The sequence below is a fragment of the Diuraphis noxia genome, unplaced genomic scaffold (genome assembly GCF_037042655.1).
Source record: "Diuraphis noxia isolate RWA-SAM2 unplaced genomic scaffold, SU_Dnox_SAM2 contig0002, whole genome shotgun sequence".
NCBI lineage: Eukaryota > Metazoa > Arthropoda > Insecta > Hemiptera > Aphididae > Diuraphis > Diuraphis noxia.
In genome coordinates, this window is record NW_028301712.1 from 24,870,004 (window position 1) to 24,895,948 (window position 25,945).

Sequence of the window (25,945 nt, forward strand, 5' to 3'; positions counted from 1 at the left end):
GATTGTAAAAAAACGTGTTATAGTTGAGGGAAAGCGACCCGATTCTTACAGTGTATACGCGCCATACGCTTATTCATATTATAGGATGGGATACGACATCCTATTGTACAGACATGCGTATATATGGTACTACATAATATGCAAATAGAGACAAAATGATTTTGGAAGACGACTTTTGGAATTTTTTTCTCAGTCGTAGAAGACTCGTGTGAGTAGTGTGTAATGTCTAATAACGATTTACGTATATTATATTATTGTAATAATACATCTGATGGATTTGCGAATATTTTGACTCGAGTATTCTCCTCCCTCATCTAAGTCATAGCAATTTTGCAGAGACTAGGGACTAGGAACTTGCTACACATCACACATACACTTCCACGCATTCTCCCCAGTGGAATTATGCTTATATATATATTAAATACCTATGGTATACGTCCATGTACACACTTGCAGTTCTTATATCCGGCTCATTTGGTGTAGTCGGAACGAAGACAACCGCACGTTGTGCGTAGCCGTGACGAGATGCGTGTTTAGTGGGTCAACGTGTTACTATATATACGATATATGCGTGGTTACTGCGGAGCGCGGACGAGGTAAAAGTGGTTTCTTTCTTTCTTTCGTTTTTGTTGCCGATGACGACGACCACCACCACAATATCCGCATATCGTTTGTTGCACATTGTGCCTACACATTGATATTAAATTGCGCAGCGTGAATAGCACGCATGGCCACTTATTAGTTATTATATTACTGCAGTCGTGATGACCGCCAACATTTTTTATCTAAAAATTAGTACCCACAATTATAGAACACACGATGATTCAGAAAACGAGATTTTAATAGTTCGCAACTTATTCGGTCTTAAGCCTTTCAAATCAATGACCTTTATATTATGTACTCGGTCAGTTGGGCATAATAATATTTTTTGGGTCGATTGTCTTTTGGAAATATTCGTAAATACTAAATACCTATGCTATATTGATCCCTAGGTGAAAATATATTATTCACGACTATATTCTAATATCCGAAAGACTTGAATATTTACCTTACCTGCCAGTCTCTTCTTGAAGCTTTTGGAGAACGGTAAAAAGGAAATAATATGATAATAACATAATACTCTTGTTTTCATGCTATAATAATGAGTGGCAAGAAATCGCGGTCGTTTCACGAAAATTTACTTTATGTCAGATTTAGACATAGCATTTTGTTCTTTGCCAGACAGTAGCCAATTAGCCATACACACATCTATATCACCGGTAATAACCGCCGCCCAGTAAATCGTCTCATAATTTCGCTGTTGATTAAATTGTATACCTACCGTGGAATTTACAACCAAGGACCCCGCAAACTTGGTCTCCACAACTCTATGGTATTTTATATACGAGACAGTATTGAAATATAATATATAAACTGTCAAAAAATACCCTTGCTGGCTTAGATCGTGGATTCGGCACGGATCGAAGGAACGCGTGCAGCCGACCGAATCGAGGTCATCAAATGAATAATAAATAATTATTATTATTTTATCTTCATTTACGTGGGGACGCTATATTTTTACTCTCACGTGTACCTGTACCTATAGACACAATATATAGTTACAAATACGAGTATGTATAATATAATATTAATTTTAATATATAATATGGAATATTGTATAAATATATATATATATATATATATATATATAATGTTTCATACATACTTGGTCGATTTTTATCGAGTTTAGTAAATTCTTATAAAATTAAATTATCGGGATTCCGGATTCCGCAAAGTTTGAATGAAGCTGTACTCCTGTATTCCGTTTATCTATAGCCTAGATTTTAGACTAACGCATCTCATTAATTAATAATCTTAAAATATTGTATATGTCTACATTTTTTGAAAAGTTTTCTGATATATGCTGCAGTTAATGACACATTACGATAAATAATATAGTAAGTGTGGTCCCAATAATATATGTACTTGTTATTCACACAATATTTTCTAAAAAATATGTAATGTTGCAAATACTTAATTAAATTAAAAAGATATTTTTTATATTAATCCACAATAATCGACTTCGCAATATTTAGCGCGTTTAGTCGGGTATTTTTGACAAAATATCATTTAAATATATACACAATTTGGAGTGTGTTCAACTGTTATCTACTATAATATATTACCACGGGAGACTTCATCAAATATTTTGTTATGTATATAGTTTTATTCTTCTGTCGATAAAAGTCAACTTTGCAGACCACGCTTACCATCAGGATTTGGAACCAATTTACAATGCCACGCGTCTTATTTACGTTCGTGTACTGTAGAATAAAGGAAAAAGATAATTTTCAAAAAAAAAAATATATATATATATATTACATTACAACGGATTTCTGTATTTTTTAATAACACGCACAGACATAGCTATAAGAATCGGAAGACAGGTCCACCTTTCCAAAAAATGATCAATCATTAAAAACTATAATATTTTGTTATTTTATGATACTGTTGACGATTAGTCCTTAGAGTTTATTTATTGTATAAAAACAAATTATGTGTACCGGTAGGTCTAACAATAAAAAGATAAAACGATAAATATTCAATTTTAACCTTATAACCATTACAGCAATTACTAATTAACTATTGAGATATTATAAACACTCTATATGTAATATATATATATAGGTATATACGGGTGTTACAAAAAAAAAATTGACAAATACAAAAAGAAACTAAATAATTTAAATACAAATAAATAAGTACAAAACAAAAATGGGGTCGTTTAAAAATCGGAACGTATATATCATACACAAGAAATACACATACAAAACACAAACATGGAAATCGTAACAATTTCATACGACTCCAATTTCGATTTTTAACTACACCCGGCGATAAATAATAATATAATAACTTACATATGTACAACAGCACAAGTAGTAAAGTGATTCGTAAAACAACAAATTGCAAGTGAATATATATATATATATATAAGAGACTACTCGACGCTAAATTTAACATCATTACCTTATTACATTACATAATATATAATATATATAAAGGTGTTCTCCGGGGACGACACGAAAAATAAATTAGTAAAGAACGAAAAAACCATGTTTGAGTTTAATATAAAGTTTTTCCAAAACAATTGTAGTGTTGTGTGATAGCGCCGGAGAACACCGAATAAATAACAAACAAACAAAACAATAATAAATATAAATTAATCACGTGAACGTGCAATAACGCGAGACACGCTCGCAAACTACTTTCAACAATCAAAAATAGTAATAATAATCATAATTCGTATTAATAATAATTAAAAATAATAATATCAAATACAAGTAAAAATAATGATGATACGAATAAAAATAATAATAAAGACGAATTATAATATACAATAATTCATGAACAAATTACATTTTGTACTTTTTTTAAAAACTAAAATCGTTGCCCACGTTTTGTTCGTCATAAACGATAACACTATCAGATCAAAGCAGAGTTTCACTCACCACGACATATCATCATCTTTGAGATTCAAAACCTAAATGACGTACCTACACGTTTTTTATATTATAGAAGTACGGTAAATAAAACGACTTTTCGCGGACGCTTATGTCAGAAAACCAACGAACGTACTTTGCTGCGGTCGCGATTAAAATCATAAAAATAATAATAAATCCAAATAAAATAATAATATTTTTCGAATTGTTTAGAATCTTTGGCCAAAATGCATTTATTAGACGCGTCGGGCGCCGAACGGCATAAAAGTCGTAAGCGACATTTAAGTGTGATTATAATAATGTGAAACGGACAAGTTATTACTATTTTATTTATATCATAGTAATCGCGTCGCCATAACGTACTATAGTAGTATATGTTGGTACCTGCTACAACCCAACGTCCCGCGGGGTGCCCTTGGGGTGGAAGCACGATGACCGGGCTCAGTCCCGGCCGCTGCGTTTGTGGATCTGCGCGTGCTTGATGAGATGGGCCTTCTGCCGGAACGCTTTCTGACACACCTCGCACCGGAACGGTTTCTCGCCTGTGTGCGTGCGCAGGTGAACCTTGATGTTGCTTTTGTTCAAGAACCCGCGGTTGCATATATGACAGTTGTGGACGGTCCGTTCCCTGGCCACGTTGCCGTCCGAACAGTAAACGACGGTGCTCCGGGCAGTCACCCCTCCGCCGCCACCACCACCCCCACCACCTCCTCCGCTACCCTTCGCCTTTCCGCTCCTGTTCCGTGACTTTTTCGTGGTCATGTGAGGTCCCTGACCGGGCGTGGTGGTGTGCGCAAACTCGGGTGACGGCCGCGAACTGTGGACGGACGCGGCTGCAGCGGCGGCCGCAGCAGCCGCTGCAGCAGCTGCGGCGGACGGCATGTAGCCACCCAGGTCTGTGGTGCTGACTACATGACTGGTCGGGCTATGCGCCAGGTAGGACGGGGTGGACGATGACGGCGACGATGCGCAGTCCATGTGATAGCTGCCGGCGTCTTGGAGCGGCGCTTTGTTGGCCGGTCCGTTCTGCAGTCGGCTCTGGAGCAGTGGCATAAACGCGGCGGCCGCCGGGCGGGGTGTTGGTGGCGACACGTTGGATGTTACCAACTCGCGGGGCTGCTGCTGCTGTTGGTACAGCGGTTTCTGCATTGAAGACGGTGGCTGCTGGTGATAACTACCAGTGCCGCCGCCTCCACCGCCACCTCCGTTGGTCATGCCCGGAAATTGGGAACTGGCCACCAGGTCGTGTATGGTGACGTCGGCAAGTATGCCAGCCTTGTTGTCTTGCGGCGAACTGTTCGGATGTTCATATGATGCCCAGTCTTCGCCTACGCTAAGCCACTCATCGGGACCGTCCACGGCCGGGTGGTCGCCGCTGGCCGTCACCGTCGTGTCCGGCCCGAACGATGGGCTGCCCATCAGCATTTCAAACTCGTCGAACTGGTTGTCCACGAACGTGTCCTCCTCCTTGAACTTGGTCAGTCCCGCGTTGGTGGACGACGTTACCAGGTATTCGTTTTGGTAGTACATGTTGTTGTTGGCCGTGGCCGTGTTGTTGTTGTTTTCAGCCACCCGGTTGTTGGACGCGATAGATTGGTAGTGGTGGCCAGGTATGCCGTTGATGTTCACGCGCTCCGTGATCGTGTGGAACGGCATCAGCGGCTTGAGGTCGGCGAAATTAGCGGTTGGCTTGGTGTTGGGCTGATCAACGACGTTCGGTTGTTGATGGTGATGACCGTGGTGGTGATGACCACCGTGAAGGTGTTGTTGCTGTTGTTGCACTGACACGGCAATCGGTGAACCGTCGGCAGCATACTGATCGCGTCCCAGAAGGTCTTCCAGCTCGGCGGGATTCAACATGAATTTGGTACCGTCCTCGTCCAGGAAGTGCTCGTTGAACTGCAACATTTCAACCATGGAGTCGGTAGCCCCTTCGCTGCCGTTGGACAGCCGCATAACGGGGTCGCCGCTGGTCTCCGCCCTCAGCCACTCGGGATCCAGTTGGGGTGGTTCTATTGATTCGCCGCCCCTACAGGTACTATCATCCAGCACTCCTACAACAAAACCGCCCCATACAAGTAAATAAAAATGTACAGTAAACCTTTTTGTGTATTGTACATACAACTATAGAATACGTACAATAACGAGCGATACGGCTAATACAAGTCACATCATAATATTTTATTCAGTGGTGTGCGCAGTGGAGGGGCTAATGGACTAAAGCCTCCCTTCCTATTGACCATATTATTTATTATTATTTGTTTTTATATTTACCGATGATTTAATATAACCAGCTAGTATCTTAAATCGTGTGTTTATTATTTAATTACTATAACCATAGTCTTTATTTTTCAAACCTTATCTTGTAACAATTAATGGTTCTATTTAATTTCAAGCCCCTCCCCCGATTTAATAATCCTGTGTACGCCACTGATGTTAATATACTTATTTAACAAATGAAAGTTTAAGTACGTATCGTTATATAATAACAAACTGTTTAGTCCGATCGAATCAATATTTAATTTTTATAATATAATATTAAAATCAATTTTACAGATTTGTACAAACGATTCCAGTATTTGTTTACATAAACAATTTATTATACTTGGTAAATAATAAATACCATTAAATGGGTTCATAAATGTCATCTACAAGCAAAGTATTTTATAAACAATAATATAAAAGTTCTATTCGTTTGAAATGCCTAATTTTTTTCTAATAAATGTAATTATTTGTATTCTATAAATTTGATTTAGGTGCATAATGAGTACCTAATCCTTTTAACTTTAATTTATAAAAATTAAAAATATGTAGGTACCAGTTGTCGTATTTTATTATAAATTATTATACATAAATCTACTAAAAATATTTAATGATAGTTTACAATATAATATTTATTTTTAATTGATAAATAATTAATCAACCAAAAGTTTTACTTAAATATATTGAAAACATAATAATATAATAAAATGATCACAATGATATAATAAACCATCGATAAATTAAGTAAAATAAAGGTAAGGATTATTATTAAATTAATCATATGAAAATTATGATGATCTACCGTTCATTATGTTTTTAGAAAATTATTATTAAACTATAGAATATTTTATCGAGGTATTTATTAGACAGGCACAATAATATGATGGATATTTCGTACTTTTATAAAAAAAAAATGTCTATTATAATACACATTATATTATTAAAGTAAAATCGATCATTCAAGTTATAAACTAATAAAGTCCACTTTTGTCATGATTTACCTATTTAAAACAAGTAAAAAAAAAAATGTATTTCCCAAAGGTCAGTTATTTGATATAAAAATATAGTATTTACTATTTACTAAATAATAGGGAGTTGTATTATTACTTTATAATAACCTCACGATGATAAAATCGAAACTACTAGAAAGTAGAACTGTTTGTAGCGTACAATAAATTCGTTGCCAATTCTGTGTTCGCGTTTTCTTTTGTAGTATATAGATCTCTGAAACGAATTTAAGGTTCACCCGATCAAGTGGTGGCAAGGCAATACGTCATATATTCAAACACATCGTCTGTAGGTGTACAATTCGATAAATATGACAAATTAAAATAACAATTGGTGCACACCATATACATATTATACTATACAACACTAAAAATTATAATACTATGTAATATATGAAATACGATTTGTACCATATTGAATAGCAATGTTATACACGTCAACCAGTCGTACACGCCTACCTACCTGTCTGCATTTCATTTAACCGATCGTCGACGATACGTATAACTAAAATTTTTTGTATAAAAATAAAAAAATAAATCAGATCTGAATAATTCAGTCTCGATTTATTTAGCAGGTAACGTTCGCTGTCGTCTGTGCACTGGAAATGTAAAATTATGTGTATAATAATAATTACAGTATATAGTAAGCATTTACGGAATTTAGCTGGGAGGGAATATTTTAAAGCATTGACGATTGAGTTTATCTATTTATCTGATTTTTTGAAATTGCGTTATTTTAGTCAGAAAATTCCTCTAAAATCTGAAACACTTATAAAACGAAGAAATATTATCAAATCCAAATATTCAAAATAATGTTTTAGATTCTGAGAGGAGCGAGGAATGTATTGATTTTACAATGATGTGTGTTTTTTTTCTTGTACTTATTTTTTTTTTGTGTGTGCCTGTCATCACGTTTTGGGGCAGTAAAAGTACTTCGATTTTTGACTTCAGTACCTCGTTCGATCAGAAAGTGAATCTAGTTGGTACTTTGGGGTGTCAATTTTCTATATTTGATAAGATTTTCAAAATATTTTGATTTGTTTTGAACTGTTTACTGACATTTTAATTTTTCAACTTTTTTAGTTTAGTTCGACATTTTGTTAGTTTGTTAGTTGTTTGCTCTCGAAGAAAAAAAATGACTAAGTTGGTAATAATATCAGAACAAGTTCTAGATAAACATCAATATTGATTTTTTTTAAATTTATTATTTATAATATTTTTATACATATAAAGAGTGATCCGTTTAAGAAGGTACACTAATTATTTCAAAAAGTATTAACTTTTAGGTTTATGTTGTTTTAAACCTTATGCATAATATTTACCTAACCTTATTGGTAAAATCATTATCGCAACTTTTGGTTTTCAAATGGTAGTATATAATTAAAATATCATGAATTAATAAAACCACTTTTTTCGTGAATTTACAAGTTAACATTTTTCGTTGATTGGTTTGTGAGATACAGCTCCTCAAAGTATTGGTGGTTTTTAATATTTTCCAGTAATTGTAAAGACCAGGAGCAAGTGATAAATTCGTTATCGCTGAATCCAAAGTAACAAAATAAATACCAATTAATTAAAGATTACTATTGCTTTTTGAATCCTTTCATTTACTAATTTATCGACTAATTATTGGACTAATTGGATTTATTTTGTTACCTTAGATTCAGCGATACCGAATTTATTTCTAGCTCTTGGTCTTTACAGTTATTGGAAAAATAGCAAAAACCAACAATACTTTGAGGAGCTGTATCTCACAAACCAATCAACGAAAAATTAAAAATTAAAATTTTGTAATAAAAACATGTGAATTCATGAAAAAAATGGTTTTATTAATTCACGATATTTTAATTATATGCTACCATTTGAAAATCAAAAGTTGATATTGGTTTCACCAATAAATACAAGGGTGAAAAAATTAAAATATTATACGGTTTTAGAAAAGCATAAACGTAGAACTTCGATTAACCGTCACTCGATTAACCGTCACTCGATTAACCGTCACTCTCTGGTATCCGTCATCGGTCATCGCCGAAAAAAAAATATTTAGGCGATTAGACGATTGTGATAAACTCGTCGTGGTGCCCAACACAGTAACTATCAAGTGTATAAAAATAGTTTGTAATATGTACATATCCAATATAATCGATAAACGTGATAAACGAACTATAAATTTATGTATGTATGTATTGTAATTTAATCATTGACCGACGAACAGCCTACGTGTAAGTGTGTACCATGTATATTAGTTTTTTTTTGCAAAATTTCCGTTAACCGTCTATTCAATTAACCGGCATAGCCCCGGTTCCGACATTGACGGTTAATCGAAGTTCTACTGTATCATTAAAATGATGTGCGAATAAGAAAAACAAATAAATTTAAAAATCAATGCAATGAATTTTATAAAAACAAATATTTTCAAAGATTTATAAGTAATTTTAACCCACATCAAATCGACGAGAATTCCTGGAATTGAGATTCTTAGAATTTATGTACCTTGTCCCTATATATAATATAATAACAGTACCTATACAGAAAGACGGATAAGAGTACAACATTAACATTGTAACAAAATAAATGAATAAATGGTTTCTTTAAGCATCCAGAGTCTAGACATACCTAAAAATGTTTACCTTTTTTTTATTTTGTTGCAAGACCTCATTATTATTCGAGTTTAGGTCTAGATGACTTGGGATCAACTATAATATATGGTCGGTAGTGTTGGCAGAGTCGTAGAATAGTAGCTGTCAGTGGCTTTGGCGGTCATTTTTTTTACTGTATAATAATAATATAATATGTATAAACATATTACATATTATGTGGTTTTTGGGAATGTGGCATACATTTGATTGTTTGCCGTTAGGTACCTAAATGTTTTTACTTCCAAGTATTGAAACCAGTGAAACCGTTAATAAAAAACAGGGGAGGTTGTTTGGCTGCATAGAAGGTGTCCACTGTCGAATGTACCTCGTGGATGGGAAGGCGATTGTAATGAATGGTTAAATATTTTAAATTTAATGATAAATCACTGCATACGAAAAACGATTTTAGGTGGAAAAGGTCTGTCACTATGTCAGGTCATATTACTTATTTTGTATGACCACAAGTAAAACGGTAGATGGAATTAAATTTTGCAAACAACACACTGCATAAATCATAAAAATAATCATTATAATATGAATCCATGTGATATTAGTAATTACATAATATTAAAAGCTGTTACAATTATGTTTTAATAATAGCAACAAAATAACTAAAATAATTTTTTTTGCATTTCAAACTTGAAATTTTTTGAATAGGTAATTTTTAGGTTTCTGAAAGAAAAACTAAAGAAGAATCGTGTATTATATTGCCAAACCTTGATTTTAAATTAAAAATAGTGTACCTATAAATTAATCAAAATTCAAAACATCAAAATAATGTGCAAATTTTGATGAATTTTTCAAAAATGATAATAAAAAAAAGAGATTAAAAATATTAAAGGGTTCGTTAGTTCATTAAATATTATTTTAAATATTTTCAGTTTATAGTTCATTCAATTTTATTTTTTAAAACTAAGTCTCAAATTTTCAAATTATTTCTTCCTATATAATCTATAGGTATCTAAATAATATAATAAGTGAAAATATTATTTAATACTCGATACTATTTATTAAACACATATTGATTTTATCAATATTTAACTAGATATATTTAATATTTCTTATCTATGATAAAAACAAATATTTTTTGATTTAAAATAATTGATTCAAATATTTCAATAGCTCGTATATTTTTAATTACAATTATTTTTCGATTAAATTTATGAAAATAAGAGTTCATGAAACTTATAACTATTAACCTAGGCACCTATTAAATATTTATATATTATGCACTGAAAAAAAAAGTATTATTCCAAATAATAATATTATTTCGTTTATAAAATAAAATATATTATTTTTAAAATACTAACATACAATAATATAACGAAAAACATTGTGTTAATTGTTTTTTATGTAATATTACTGAATATAACGCTTGAAAATAATGACGTGAATAACTTTTAAATACAAATCTGTTAATTGTTAGACATACATTTTATTAGTTTTTCTTTTTATCGATTAGTTTATTTTAGACAATTTATTAATATATTTTGTATTTGTGCCTGAAAGTGAAGTGTTTCTTTATTTATAATACGTACTCGATTTTAATAATAACTATATAGTGTATATTACATAGTTATTAGGTACACTCTATATTCTACATTCCAGTTTTTTTGGTCTATCTATCTTTTAAACAATATGAATAATCTACTAACCTAAATAACATTTGTTTTATAATTGTATAAATTTAATGTTTAGGATAATAGTGTTAATTAGAATTTATAAGGTTCGTATAAGTCAAAGATAAATATTGTACATTTTTATTGAAGGCACTTCAGAAAGTAGGTCTACCATGAAAATTAAATTTATTCAGGCATAAAAAAAAATAACTACCTAATTAATCTTACATAGTGATTATTCTATGAATCTATAGTTACTTTAACTAGATGCACTGAGCAAATATGGTGAATACGCATCAATATTATTTTAAATTTAAACACCAAATATGTTATACTTTCTGTTTAATTTATTTTTAGTAACATACCAAATTCAATTGTAAATGCATCTCGTCATACGATCATCTTTGGAAAGAATCGTGGTCACGGGATACCCATAGGATTTTTTTAAAGTTAAGTTCTGTTTTTTACATTAAAACCTAGGTTATGATTTATTATCCTAAATATGACTGGTAATATAAAATATTCAACTTAAATAAAATTACTTTTTACATATTTTATAATGTTTTAAACATTTTTTTTATTATTAACTATAAGCCGATCGTCCTGCCTGGTATTGTCCGTGGTAAATAAAATAATACCAATGGATTAACGCTGTTTTAAGCTCTGTTAAATATAATCTACACGCATTCTTAACTCAGACGTTTAGGTGGAAATTTTACCAGTTATAAAATACTTTACTAAAATTATTTACAATTATAATAACTGTTTTATTTTATGTAACCTATGGAAATCCTATATACAAACAAAACAATATTCGTTTTTCATGAGCCAAAAAATCCTCTTTAAAAATAAATGTAAAATTAAAAATAGGGGGCAAGGTAGAATATCCATAAATATAAAACTATCTAGATATATACTTAATTTCAGTATCAAATTTAAAAACTATTATATAATACCTATCTTTAACAATATTATTTGCAATAAGTTCCAACTTATTTATGAACGATATTTAATTTTGGTCATAATACCTCATGGAAGTTGCATATATTTTATTAAATATGTGAATTACATAGTATATAACCGTAAATGAATGTATAAATATTGACTCAATAGACTAGACTTACTTCCAAGAATCAGTTGGAATTTGTGGTTTGCGAGGACCGACGCTGTGCTTGTCGTCGTCGGACGATTTCATCTCGACCGATGAAACACCGACTCGTACGAAAATCGCATAATACCACGACTGTTGCGTATCGGCTAGGACAGTTTTAGTCGTCGGCGACGTAATGTGTAGTTGTCTCTAATATTGCACCGTACTTGGCGCTGATTCTGTTGGTCCACTGACGCTGCGGATTGACAAATATTGTGACGGAATTCGATTTTTACCCTGAAGTGCACCACAACAACATAGACGGCAAGAATGAAAACAAAAACATAAAAAAAAAACAAAAAACAAAAATATGTTATGCCAATTGTTCAATAAATGCAAATACTTAAATATAATTATTATAATAATAATGATAGTATGTATTAAATAAAAAGGAAGCAATAAGCGTTAGTGTTTCAAAGTATTTTGACCTATTGATGTACCCACTTATAAATCTATAATATTATAATTATATACAAACGTGTTTACATTACACATATACATATAATATATTAATATTATCACTCATAAGTAAGTTGGTAGGTATGGGTAATAAGTAGGTTGGTTATATATTTACAAAAATGTATGATATATTGATATTGTAATATATGAATTATTGTGTATAAGAATCACGGACAAAATGTCTGGTCGAAATTCCTGCCGGAAACCATATCAGGGAAATGGAAAAAATATCTGTATTTATAGTAATGTATGTTAGTATTAATTATTATAATGTAATTTATCACAACCTGTGTGCTGTATATTTTAGTGATAGAGTAAAACTATCACTGTGAGAAGTGTGTATGATTTACCACCAAAAAAGAAAAAAACAAATAAATAATAATCAACGACTAATGAAGATACTTTTTTAATTATGTTGAAAGTGTCGAGACGAATATCTTAATAGATATGAAAAAATGCTTAAATAGAAATTATTAAATAAGTTATTATTTAACAAAAATGATTTTAATAATATTTATATTTATTTATAATATTGTAACAATTGACTGTAAACTAAAAACATTATAGACTTAACATTATTTGTCACCTATAAATGATAATCACTTAAAGTAATTGTGTACGTATTATTAGAGTAGTTTAATAGTATCTATATATGTTAAATTATACTGTATGAAAGTCGTATGCGTAGGGATTCACCAAGCACACTCATTACTTACCTTCATTTTTTCATCTAATAACTAATTTGTTCATCAAAAACCTTTTCGTTCAATTATTTTAAAATATGATTTAAAATAAATTTTAAAATTCCAACAATTAGATTTTGAATAAATTAATTTTCAAACTTGAAATAAGGAGTGAAGGGTATGCTTGGTGAGTCACCCAGTTTCGTGTAATTGACCGAATCAAAGGAAATATATTATTGTTAATATAATTTCACTTCAATAAGAATTCAAGACAATCATTAAGCTAGGTAGTTTCAAATTCCATTGACACTGACTTTTGACTGGTTAAATGCACACTCTACAATATAATATTTTTTTACCAATTTTAAGTTAAACCTAAATTGGAGTTAACAACACTCATTTTCTACCTCAATTTAATTCTAAAATTAATTATTTATTTTATTTTATTCAAACAAATTTTAACGGGCTTGAGCCCTTTAATTATGATTAAAGACAATTGACAAATTATAAGAACGGAAACTTACATAATATGATTACAATAAATTATACAACGCGTTCAGTGTGATGTCCATAGACTATAATTTTTAATGCTTTAAATGTTCAATTTTTTCCATTATTGTCATGTAGGTTATGATACTGATATAGATACTGTAATACGTTTTTGTAAGGTCGATACGTTCTGTTCCAATAAAGTGTATAAAGCACCGGAATACTAAATCTTCCCAACTATACTTTATCATGGTTGGTAAATTTACATTTTATTTATTTATTTTGTATTGCATGTTATATCGTATTGTATATTTTTATACGTAACTTTGGTGGATTTATTTTTTTGTTTTATAGTGTCGATGGAATTTTATTTACCCCCCTCAAATGTACAGTTTAAATTAACACGTTATAAAACCCCCGGGAAAAAAAATCCAGACTACATTATTACTCATAACCATATGAATATTATTTTAATATTAAATTACAAATAGATATAAATAATTTTAGATAAATTCATAATATATATTCAAATAAATTGTTCAAATTATCGAGTAAATATGATATAAAATATAGGTGGGTAATAATAATTAATGATATGCTATTATCTATGCTCTTATGCTCACAATAGATTTTTAACTGTTAAAAAAAATAGTATATACAAATATTTTGAGTTATTGAAATTGGATATTATTTGTATTTATATTGAACATTTGGAGTTCTTATATCTTATACATTATCATCAAAATACTATAGAAAACGTAATATTTTATTAAAGGGTACTATGTATATTAATTTGTTGAATGACAAATATAGTATATAATATACCTATTTGTAATAAATATTTATATAAATCATTTTCATCTGTAATCTGGGAATTTTTTTTTAGAGTTGGTCGACATTGGATTTTTATCCCGAGATTCATAATAATCTAACCCTAAAATCGACAATCGTATATTAAACAATCGAGTACCGTACTCTAATGTGTGACCATATTATACACATCATCAGATATTTAAACGTTTATACGTGCACCGTGTATGGTGTACCTACATATAATATTATAACCTAACGTGGTGTGTACAAAGGATATCGGAATAGTAAAATGCATTAAGACGATTACGAGAATCTTACAAAAACGGGTCTTATGCCTTGGAGACATTTTAAATTTTATAATTTGGCCGTGCCATTTATTGCTGGCTGTCGATTTTACAGTTGTTGTCGGCGTCGGGTCACATTCACAGACATATGTAGTATTATATTGAAGGGTAAATATACGCGTCTTTGCACCCGCTGTACAAAACGGTTTTCAACGACCGTCAACAACAAAATTGATACAATAAAAAGGTCTGATCCGGGGTCGGGTGCGAACGCATTGTAAATACAATACATGTTTTATTATATTGCAGTATACATACATACACAAACCGCCCACTGCGTTTGGACATACACTCGGAACGTGTGTAGGTTGTGGCGAAAACCCGTAGTCGGTTAAAATAATAATAATAATAATATCAAATGGACCAGAACAATAAGTATACATATAAATCGGTCGGACGACAAAGCGATTTTCGTTGGACACGTGCAATATCATTATTATTATTATTATACATTGAGGACTGGTGTCGCACATATTGCGGTGCGAAATTTATCAACGCCGTACATTACATTTACGAGTGTGATACATATACCCTTGAAGCGAGCATATATATATATGTATGTATATATTATGCACCATAACTACCGCCAGTTCACCATCACACGCTGCACCAGCCAATAGTTTTACGGTACTGCGTTTCGGCGTACCAATTCACATGCACATATTATATACATATTTATTTTTATTTTTGTTACTCTTTCGGGTGCGACGGTTTAAAAAAAAGAAAATTTTGTACATTACAATACCTATATGTTCATCGGTGCGCATCTCTGTCTGCAGCGTTGTGCGGGCTCTGCTCGATAAGTCCCCCATCGCGAACGGTAGCGATTCGACCCAAATTTCTCAGTATAGTAGCAGGTAGTAGAATGGTAGTTACATAATAATATTTACCATACAGTCGGTGGTGAGATATTATTATATATCACTGCTTTACGACATCGCGGGTCATCCCCCGCCAGCCTTACTCCCGACAACCTAATTTTCGTATCGTTACTTTTACCCGAAAATTTGTAACGGTACGGATTATATTATTATTATTACTATTATATTGCGTAGTATAACTTATAAAATATATAGTATAATATATGGATCTGCCTGCTTATATATATATATTTTAATATAAGTATATAGCCTATACATGTACGGCGACCACCCGGCAGGTCTTGCAGTCCACAGATTCACTACTCCAGCTGTGCAGCTATAATGTACGTACACACATGCGTATGTTGCACACGTTCGTAACGGGATAATTTGTCCATGCTGCTGTACAAGTGTCGAAGGACACCTCACGCATATTTGAGCAAAAGGACAATTATCTTATGTATTTATAAATTTCGTCGCGGAATAGTGAAGAATTCCAATGTGTATAGGTATACGCTACAGAGAATATTCGAGAGAGACCTTAAGCTTCACCGGGAAGGTATATATACTATATCTATATACAGAAACTAAAATGCGTATACACTGCCGCCGAACGTCTAAGGCCGTGCAGACGCGTTATACCAAATGACTCCCAAGGCTCGAAGGGTCTATATATTGGCGTGTTAGGTATATTATACGCTTCATGCGCAATTGATCAGACGAGAAAATTGACTTGATGGTTTATATTTAGTTATTAGTACTGCGTAGGTATACATATACGCACATTTGTCGACGTAATAATCATGTGTTGTAACTATCGTAACTGAATAATTAGACATTGAGACAATACAACGACCTGATGAGGTTAAATGCAGCCACCGTTATATATATTATTATTATTGCCTTGATAGTTTATAATAAGTAAATCCACCCCCCTCCCAAAAAAAAAACAACTTTGTTTTCTTTCTTATTCGTATCACATATATTAAACATATATTAATTAAAGCCCGTAGGGGCGCGTGCTAAAAAGTAAATATTTGTATTTTTATTCGTTAGAATAAGTTGAAACTATAATATATACCTAGTTATAGGTAATTAGCGCATATTTAAATATCCCAAAAATAAAGATTTTTATATGACGACATAAGACGACATCGTCAGTGAGTCAGCTATACATGTTACATAACCCTTTGGACATTCCATACTATGTATATATATAATACATAATACCACTCATTGTTTACTACTGTGAATAATAAATTCATGGACAGTGTAATTTTTCTCTTTTTTTTATCAATCTAGTCCGGTTTTCAATTATCTGCAGGTATTCTTACACGTTAAAGTGTTCATAATTTTGGCGTCGTTATTGTTTAAAAATAATTTTTGGCATTGAGCTCAATATGCATTATTATCTATTATATGTTTTTGACACTTGTATAATACATATACACATTATTCACTTGACTAACTATATCTATAATATGTTGTGTTGTATGTAGTATACACACATTATATAGAGGTATACCTATAACATATAATAATTTCATATATATTTGTATTTTAAAGAGTGGTTGACTCTGTATTATATTCTTAAAATACACTAACTAATATTCCATATTAAATACAGGTCAAATATATATACATCGATACTAATGGGATAAACTATAGGTATTTATACATTTACGATGCAGCAGTGATGTTTCCGCTAACGAATCAGGATTTTCATCGTATGACAAAAAACAAAAACAGCACTCCTAAAACAGTTTGTCAAATGCATATAGACGAAATAATAGGCTAAATAGAATGATTAACGAATGTAAAAAAAAAAAACCGACTGGAGACAATGACACGATACGCCGACGCCACAGAGCTGTCACCAGTCATCCGGACAATCGATTGCGGGGAAAAAAAATTGAAGGAAAAAAGCATTGACCCACTTGCGGGCCCGTTGGATACAGTTCAACCGTGAAACAGCCCAGATATGAATTGCCACAAAGGTAATAATAATAATATAACCATAGACAAGGTATAGTAGGTGCCTATTATATTATAGAATAATTTTTATGTGGAAAATAATAAAACACGCGGATACGGCTTGTTTTTAATTTTATGATAAAATTAGTGTGAGTGTCATTTGAATGGGTACGTATAGAGTTAAGTGCAGGTTCCCATATACTCATAAATATTGTACATAATGTATATAAATTCACGATTTCATAACATTATACTTTTATATTAATTCTTAAAATATATGGCCTATCTTAAACAATTCCATGCCAATATTTATATATACACTTAGCAGCACAATTACAATGTAAAACCAATACGCGTATAATTATGAATGATAATATTTTTTGTAATTAGAAGCCGACGATACGTATATTTTATCCATATATGTATACTATTCAGTATTCACTATAATTTAGAATTACCAATAATTATCTTAAAGACTTTAACGCCCGGTGCGCTCATAAGACTCCAGACATATTAGGTACGTATATTGTTTCTACTACCGTCTACCTAACCAATTATTCACTCATTATACTGATTCGTATAGTATTCTAAAAATATAGATTCTAAATTAATACTTGTTTCTAACTCTAATCTTTAAAATTGCTATCAATTATTTGAATGATTTTTCAATTTAAATGATTTTTTTTTCTTTTTTGATTATTATCTTTGCTGATGTATTAGAAGGAAACAACAAATTTATCTTAATAATAAAATTCAAATCATTGTATTGATTATCTACATACTTATTATACCATGCAATTTGAAAACATATAAATAGTAAAGGTAATATATTATATATACATGCAACTACAACTACAATGATCAGCTATAAAACTCCATATTTTTTTCTTCAAGAAATGACAAACCAATACATATATTAATAAATATTTTCCATATCGCAGTAAATTTATTTACTATCTATATAACTGTATGTGAGATAAAAATGATATGATAATATATTAATAATGATGTATATACCTACTATATATTATGTTACGAGGCTGTGTGTTACGCGATGCGTATAATTGTTTGTTCTCAAAATATTCGTGATGACTGGACAATGTGAGTGATTGTTTTGGAACGTGAGGGTGATGCGTTGTAGACGAAAAGTAATACCCTATAATACGCCCATTTTTATACACATATATTTATACTATTGGGCGAAATCGGTACATCTATTTGAATAATAGGTCTGTAGTGTCACGCGGGCGTTTATTGAAAAAGTTAAAAATATTCATAAAGAAATCATAAAAAATGTATAATTTCCGCAAATAGATTTATGCACAATATCGGTCGATGGCCCCCACGTTCGAATATAATATAATATAACTATACGGCTGCACAAAGGTATACAGTCGCAACACACATATACATGCACGAAGTAATGACGTCATTGAGAATAAGAGAGAAAAATAACAATGATGTATATATGAGACAATATTATATTGAATTGCGACCAGTCCGGATGAGCTGCCATTTGTGCCCGTCGTTCGCTGTGCCGGCGTTCAACATCGCGGTACAGTCAAGCGAATAATATACAGCATTTACTATACAACGTGTATAATACCTATATATTATACAGATAAGTACGTTTTGTATATACCTAAAATGGTCACATATATAGTAGGTACATGAATATAGGTGAACGTATGGAAGCAGGGGAGAGGAGGAGGAGGAGGAATACTTTTACTGAATTCGTTCATTAATTCATTATATATGTATACTTATACGCGATATACGGTCAGGATGAAGTATGTATAGTGTATATATACTGTGCACTGTACAGCATATATATATATATACGTGTGTGTGTATGTGTGTAAACGTATAACACGCGCACAACATCCGGCTAGACTTATGACACGGTAACCCGGTTCGCGTGCGGCTTGGTCGACGATCCGGACTGTCACTTTTTATCGTCCGCATGTAGTTCCTCCTCTCTTCTTACCATACGTTCGCTTACTCATAACACACACACACGTACCTGTACATTTCTTCCGACTTACACGCTGAAGATTTCCCACCACCTCTCCCCTTCCAAGTGCCGCGTTCTAAAACAAAACACTATAATCACTTACGATTTGTTCTAGACATATAATTAGGTACGCGTTTTTTGACCTATAATAGAAAAACAATTTTTTTCGTCACAAACGTACCACACGTAGGTATCTAATTCTAATATCTATTATAATATTAATTATTAGGTATCCGTCTGCGATCCATTTTGTATAATATGTATAGACGGTTACGATAAATGCTAAATAATAGTATCTATATATAGTCCTATAATAATACTAGGCTTTATGAATCGCACACAATTAATTTACATTGATGTAGTCGAACATAAATTATGAATTATGAGTTTTGATAACTGTATATTCAATAAAAACCGCGAGAGCATGGTATTTATTGAACACAATATTTAATATATATATTATATAGTACTTTCAGATATATTCGTATACGTCATACGTGTCGTAGATCGTATACATAGTATCATATATATTATATAGTGTAACGTAAACACAACAAGAAAATAATTTGACAATTGTTTCAATCAATATACAAACATATCACTTAGTGCCTATAACGGATAAGATAATACATAATTGACCACGGGCTTTAAAAACAAACTAGATTATTTAATTTTAAATTTTTAAATGATACGCAATGTTTTCTTTCCTTAATTTTGAATTTATTAGCATAACATGCAATGTATTATGTATTTATGTAATATAAATATATTTACTTTAAACAGCACATATCTTCAAAAAGCACAGATTTGAATATTTTATTGGGATGTATGAAAGATTTTTATTTTTTTAAAAATATTTATTGGAGTATACACAAGCTATAAGGGTATTTACAATAAGCATGATATGTGTACAACATTTATCATTCAAAGACCAATAAATATGAGGATAGAAGTCATCCAGCAATGATACTCGGAATATGAAAGATAAAAATTAAAAATAGAAAATGAAGGAAAATGACATAGGTAGGTACTAAAAAGTATATAAGCTACTCATATTATTATACTAAATCGTATGTGTAAAATATATACATAAATACTATACACATACAGTATAATATAGTATAGTTTATAATCAATTTATTAGTTTGTAAACACTAAACATGTTAGCGCAATATTAAGATGGTATAAGTATATAATACTATATAATATATACATATTATGTGTATATTATATTCTTATTAATGATTTTAAAAATACTTAACTAATTGTAAAGTAACAGTTATCATGGTGTTTAAGGTTTGTAATTAAGAAGTTTTTCTTTTGTACTCTGTGTACATTATTACATTAACTATACGTAAGTAGATACATACGCCATACAAATGATATGAACCTATATTTACCTATACATACGTACGTACTACCTACATAAAAACACACATATATATATATATATATATATATATATAATTCCAAAATTCCAAGTGTAATTTTATGATTTTCTATACACGTAAACTCGATTTTTGTTGAACAACGTATTTTATAGAAGTTTTACCACTCCGAGTGACCTCCTGCCGAGCGTACGGTACTTTTAGAACATACCGTATATAGTTTTGGAATAATTATTTTATATCATTAGGAACCGCAATTCATCTAATACGATTATCATTCGTTAATTTTTGTAACAAAATTAGAATTCTTAATCAGACCATATTATAAAGCTCAATAACTGTTATAATATTATTGTGTACCCACGAGTTTGGAAATAGGATATAAAACCGCGGCAACTGATTTAATTAAATTAATTTTATTACTTGTTAATGAAAATATATCCGTTATAATTAGATATCTTTTGATTAATTAAAAAATAATTAAATCCACTTCTGTAGAAAAACCCGTGAGCCGTTGGAAATGTACGTTAGCAAATAATCGTGAAAACAAATTAAGGTATGATAGGTAGGAATGTTGAAGAATATTTAATTTAAATAAGTACCTATAACTATAATATGGGACAATGCACCATAATACATTTTACAAAATTGACCTTAAATATTCACAACTTAATCAAATTAAAACAAATATGTTTTTAATGAGTCTTACAAATGTCGCTTAAAATCTTAACTCAAAAATATTTTTGGTTATCGGTATGAAATCATAGAAAAATAATCAACGCATTCAATTTTGATACATATCATAGTAATATTTCACTTTTTAAGTATAACATTGATGAATTAAGTATATAAATTTATAACACTTGGTTTACGGCAATAGTGCGTGTGTGTGTGAGGTGGATACTTCAACGCGGTGTACACATATATAGAATATAACGTGCCACATTCTCAACAAACATAACGGTATACACACCTACTCTTCAATTGGTTCTCAAACTAATTAAAATAAAAGAGTTTTTTTAAAAATGATTTAATGATTGATATAATAATGATAATATTCGTGGGTAATACTATTCAAAACAATATTAAATATACTTATGTAATTCATTTTAATGATTAAATTGTGTGATTCCTAAAATCCACTAAAAGCACGAAATTGTTTTGTTAACTGATTTTAATCAATATAAACATTTAATATTATTATGTTATACTAAATATATCGATAAAATTGTTTATTTTTTAAGACATATTATGAATTTAAAGTACAAATTGTAATTGACCAGAGCGCACAAAATAGAAACCACTGGTCGACGATGGTCAGTCGTTCGACCCACTGGCCCATAACTTCAAGACGCTTGAGTACGAATAGTAAGATTTTTATTTTTCTTATAATTCTAGAGCTCGACCATTCGACAAAATTACATTAGTAACAATACAGAGCTAATGTCATTTTAATTGTTTGTTCATTTAATATAATTGTCTAAATATTAAATCAATTAATACACAACAATATTCAAAATATTCTGCTTTAAATGTATAACATTATTCAACAATACCTACTATATTCAAATAAAAATTTTTAACAGAATAAACAAACATATACGTGTATAATATATTATGTATTTAGATCTAAATTGATTTTTTAAACTAATTTAAACAGATTAAAATTAAAAATTTACAAACATATACCCACTATGGGCAATTGGAACAAATTTGTTATGAAGATAAACGATTTTTCCCGGAACCAAAATCTAAACCGGATGAAAGAGTCTTCGTGGAGATTTTTATCTACATTGCCTTATATGAGTGCTGATAATTATACTAATGTCACCTGCTGATGCGGGAACCTAGGTCCGGGAAGCCGAACACAACAACTGTATTATACAAACACGACCAAAAACGCGTTAATTAGTCGACTATTATAATATAATATGCATTTGTTGACGAAATTTCCCCGAAATTATGTTGGTTATTTGAACACATAATTTATTGTTACATATCCCTAGGGGTGTATTGTATTTTCGTCGAAGAGCAGTTTGTACACTCATGGATATATTATCCATAAAATGATATAATAAATACTGAACGTAAAAACTACGTAACACTACGGGACACATGAATAAATGACAGATGAAATTTGCATCTTTTGTTTTGCCAATGGACATGGTAAACAGTTGAAAAGCATGTGAACGAATTGAGGCGTTTATGTATAAGTTACATATTATTATATTTTATAACACAATTTAAAATTGAACGAATTCAGTCGTTAAAGTCTCTGGTCAAAAACAATATATTAATAGTCGCATAATATAAATGTTTTTATTATCATGTTTAAAAATATAGTACCTAGGTTTTATTTGTTGAAAAATAATAATATATGTAGTTATTATACAAATGGAAGATTTTTTTTGTATATATATTATGTACATTTGAGTTAAACATGTTTATATTAATATTGGTAACTGTGGTAAGTATATGGTATCAGCCAATTCAGCTATCATGTAATGTGTAAAAAAAATAGGTATACTCATGCAAATAGGATGTTTGACACAAATATAGGAAATTCAATTAAATAAAAGAATTTGTTTTTTATGTATAAGCTTAAAATTTGGTTTGTAAGATCACGAGTAAAGATCCGGAAGAGTTTGTTTTAAATCACCGACGGAAAAAATTGTAATCCAAAATTTGTTGATGAATTTACCTGTTGATCATTAAAGGGCGAGTCCTCGTCGACGGTCATTCACCCCGAGAAAAATTATAAAAACAATAGCTTTTTTCACAAGGTCATATTTGTTTACCGATTATAATAATTTAAAAAAAAAGTGTTCGAATTTGTTCACCTGTAAAGTGTATAGACAGCAAAAATCGGCCTCGGTAATTTCGTGGAACCTACTTGCGAATTGACCATAATATAAGGATGAGAAAAGGGAACTATCGCAAGGAAGTTGAAAGCATACGGGGAAGTGATGATTCCCGAAGGACATTTTTCTAATTAAATATAAACATACAACGTGTTCCAAACTTCTAGAGCCGGAAATTCCGAACAAAGAAAATTAAAAATCATTATAGAGTATAGGAATAGTGCGGAGATAAAATTTGTGCTTTCATAAACTCACGGAAGTTTGGAACACTATGTATTTTATGATACTACAGCGTATGTATGCTTTTAAGTCTAAAATAATCGAGCTTACTGTTACAGCAATCAAAAGTAATCGCGTAGGCTTTTCGTAAACAATCGCGGTTGGAATATACACGCCAATATAATATATTTGCCAAGTATACAAGTCTGCCGAAGACGGTCGCACTGCTGGGTTAAGACACACTTGTATATTTAAATATATATATATATGTATGTATACCGCACTTCACCACCGCACTTGAATATAAAATTGTAGATAAATATAAAATGTTATAGCGGAAAAAGAACTTCTACAACTGTAACCGCACCGAAAACAAAAATATTAAAAATTCGAAAAACTTATAAAATCCACGAAAAAGAGGAACGATTGTCAAAGTACATTTATTGTTACTGTCGAAAAATGTATCGTCTTTGACTGCTCGTCGGCATAAATCCACGTCCGGCGCGTCCGCGAGATACTATGCGCACCGAGTGTATTGACGCGTATGCGCGTGCACCGGTGGTCGAACCGAGCGGGGCCTCTGCCAGGGGGGTCTTGGCGGGGAGACCGCGGGGTGGGGCACAACCGCCGCCGCCGATGGACCGGGTACACCGCCACAGCCATCATGGTTGCGCGGAGAGGTGGTAACGCGGCGGCGTCGGTGTGCGTTTTTCCCTTCTCTCTTCCATCACTTATAGGTTTATGCCATAAACATATAGGTATATAATATTATGATGTGTATACGTTTATTATAATATAGGTACGATGCGTTCTACCTGCTCCGTGGCGGAACCGGTCCCCCTTTTTGGTAGGAGTCGCGCACGCGGCGGCGGCGTTACACTAACCTAGTTAAAAAAATACTACACGCGGGCAATGACGCCACGCAGCCGCACCGGCACCGCACTCCACCGCACCACCAATGGTGTACACCTGACGAAGACGGCGGCGACGGGTGGTATAACGTGGTTGTATGTGTTTATATGTAGGCACGTATACCTCTGCTATAATGTGGCAGCGCGGGTCGTTCTCCTCCCGAAATTATTGTCCTTCAACTTGTGCGCTTACGCTCTACTGCTGTTGCTGCTTTTCTTCGTCTTCTTTTGCCGCCGTCCACGCGTAACACAAACGATATTCGGCCCCCGTCATATAAATCTCGCCGATAGAATGACAAAAAATTTGTTGACGTTTATTCCATATATTATATGATATTACAAAGAAATATTAGTTTTTAATGTATAATTATTATTATAATAAAAGAATAGGATATATTTCTCGCCAACGCGATCCGATAAGCCGCGCGGAATCGCGATTTAATTTTACTCGGACCGTGACGTTCCAGGTGAGAATTGGCGCCTGGGAGAAAAATGAAAGTCTTCAGTGAAAACATAACACACTTTTGTTGAAAAAATACATAATGAAATTTTGTTACAATAAGAACATGGAGAAAAAATTCGAGTGTAAAGGCATAAAACTAGTTAACTCTTGTGTTTATAGATTTTCATATTAATAACTAAAATAATAAAGTCTATAATAATAAATGATATTACATTCAATGAACATTGTAGAAGATAATGTTAATTAAACCTAATTATTTAAATGTATTTCCAGGAAAAAAAATGTCTAAAAATTAGTCATTCGTCTTA

General features: G+C 31.6%; 1 protein-coding gene across 2 annotated transcripts; it reads right to left on the bottom strand.

Annotated features, from left to right (window-relative positions):
* Positions 1-2,357: 2,357 nt before the first annotated feature.
* On the bottom strand, positions 2,358-24,817 carry ich (zinc finger protein ichor). Of its 2 annotated transcripts, none has more exons than XM_015510521.2 (3): positions 24,375-24,817; positions 12,134-12,396; positions 2,358-5,536 (listed from the first exon to the last, which is right to left on the bottom strand). In XM_015510521.2, exon 3 carries the CDS (start codon positions 5,436-5,438, stop codon positions 3,924-3,926), a length of 1,515 nt encoding a protein of 504 aa, XP_015366007.2. In that variant the 5' UTR covers positions 5,439-5,536; positions 12,134-12,396; positions 24,375-24,817; the 3' UTR covers positions 2,358-3,923. The 2 variants fall into 2 exon arrangements, with proteins under 2 accessions (XP_015366007.2, XP_089075156.1); XM_089219030.1 differs by having other exon boundaries at positions 23,885-24,817.
* Between the last annotated feature and the right edge of the window lie 1,128 nt (positions 24,818-25,945).

Excerpts from the sequence above, each read along its gene's own strand:
- ich (XM_015510521.2), bottom strand. The coding sequence starts at position 5,438 with ATGCGGCTGTCCAACGGCAGCGAAGGGGCTACCGACTCCATGGTTGAA.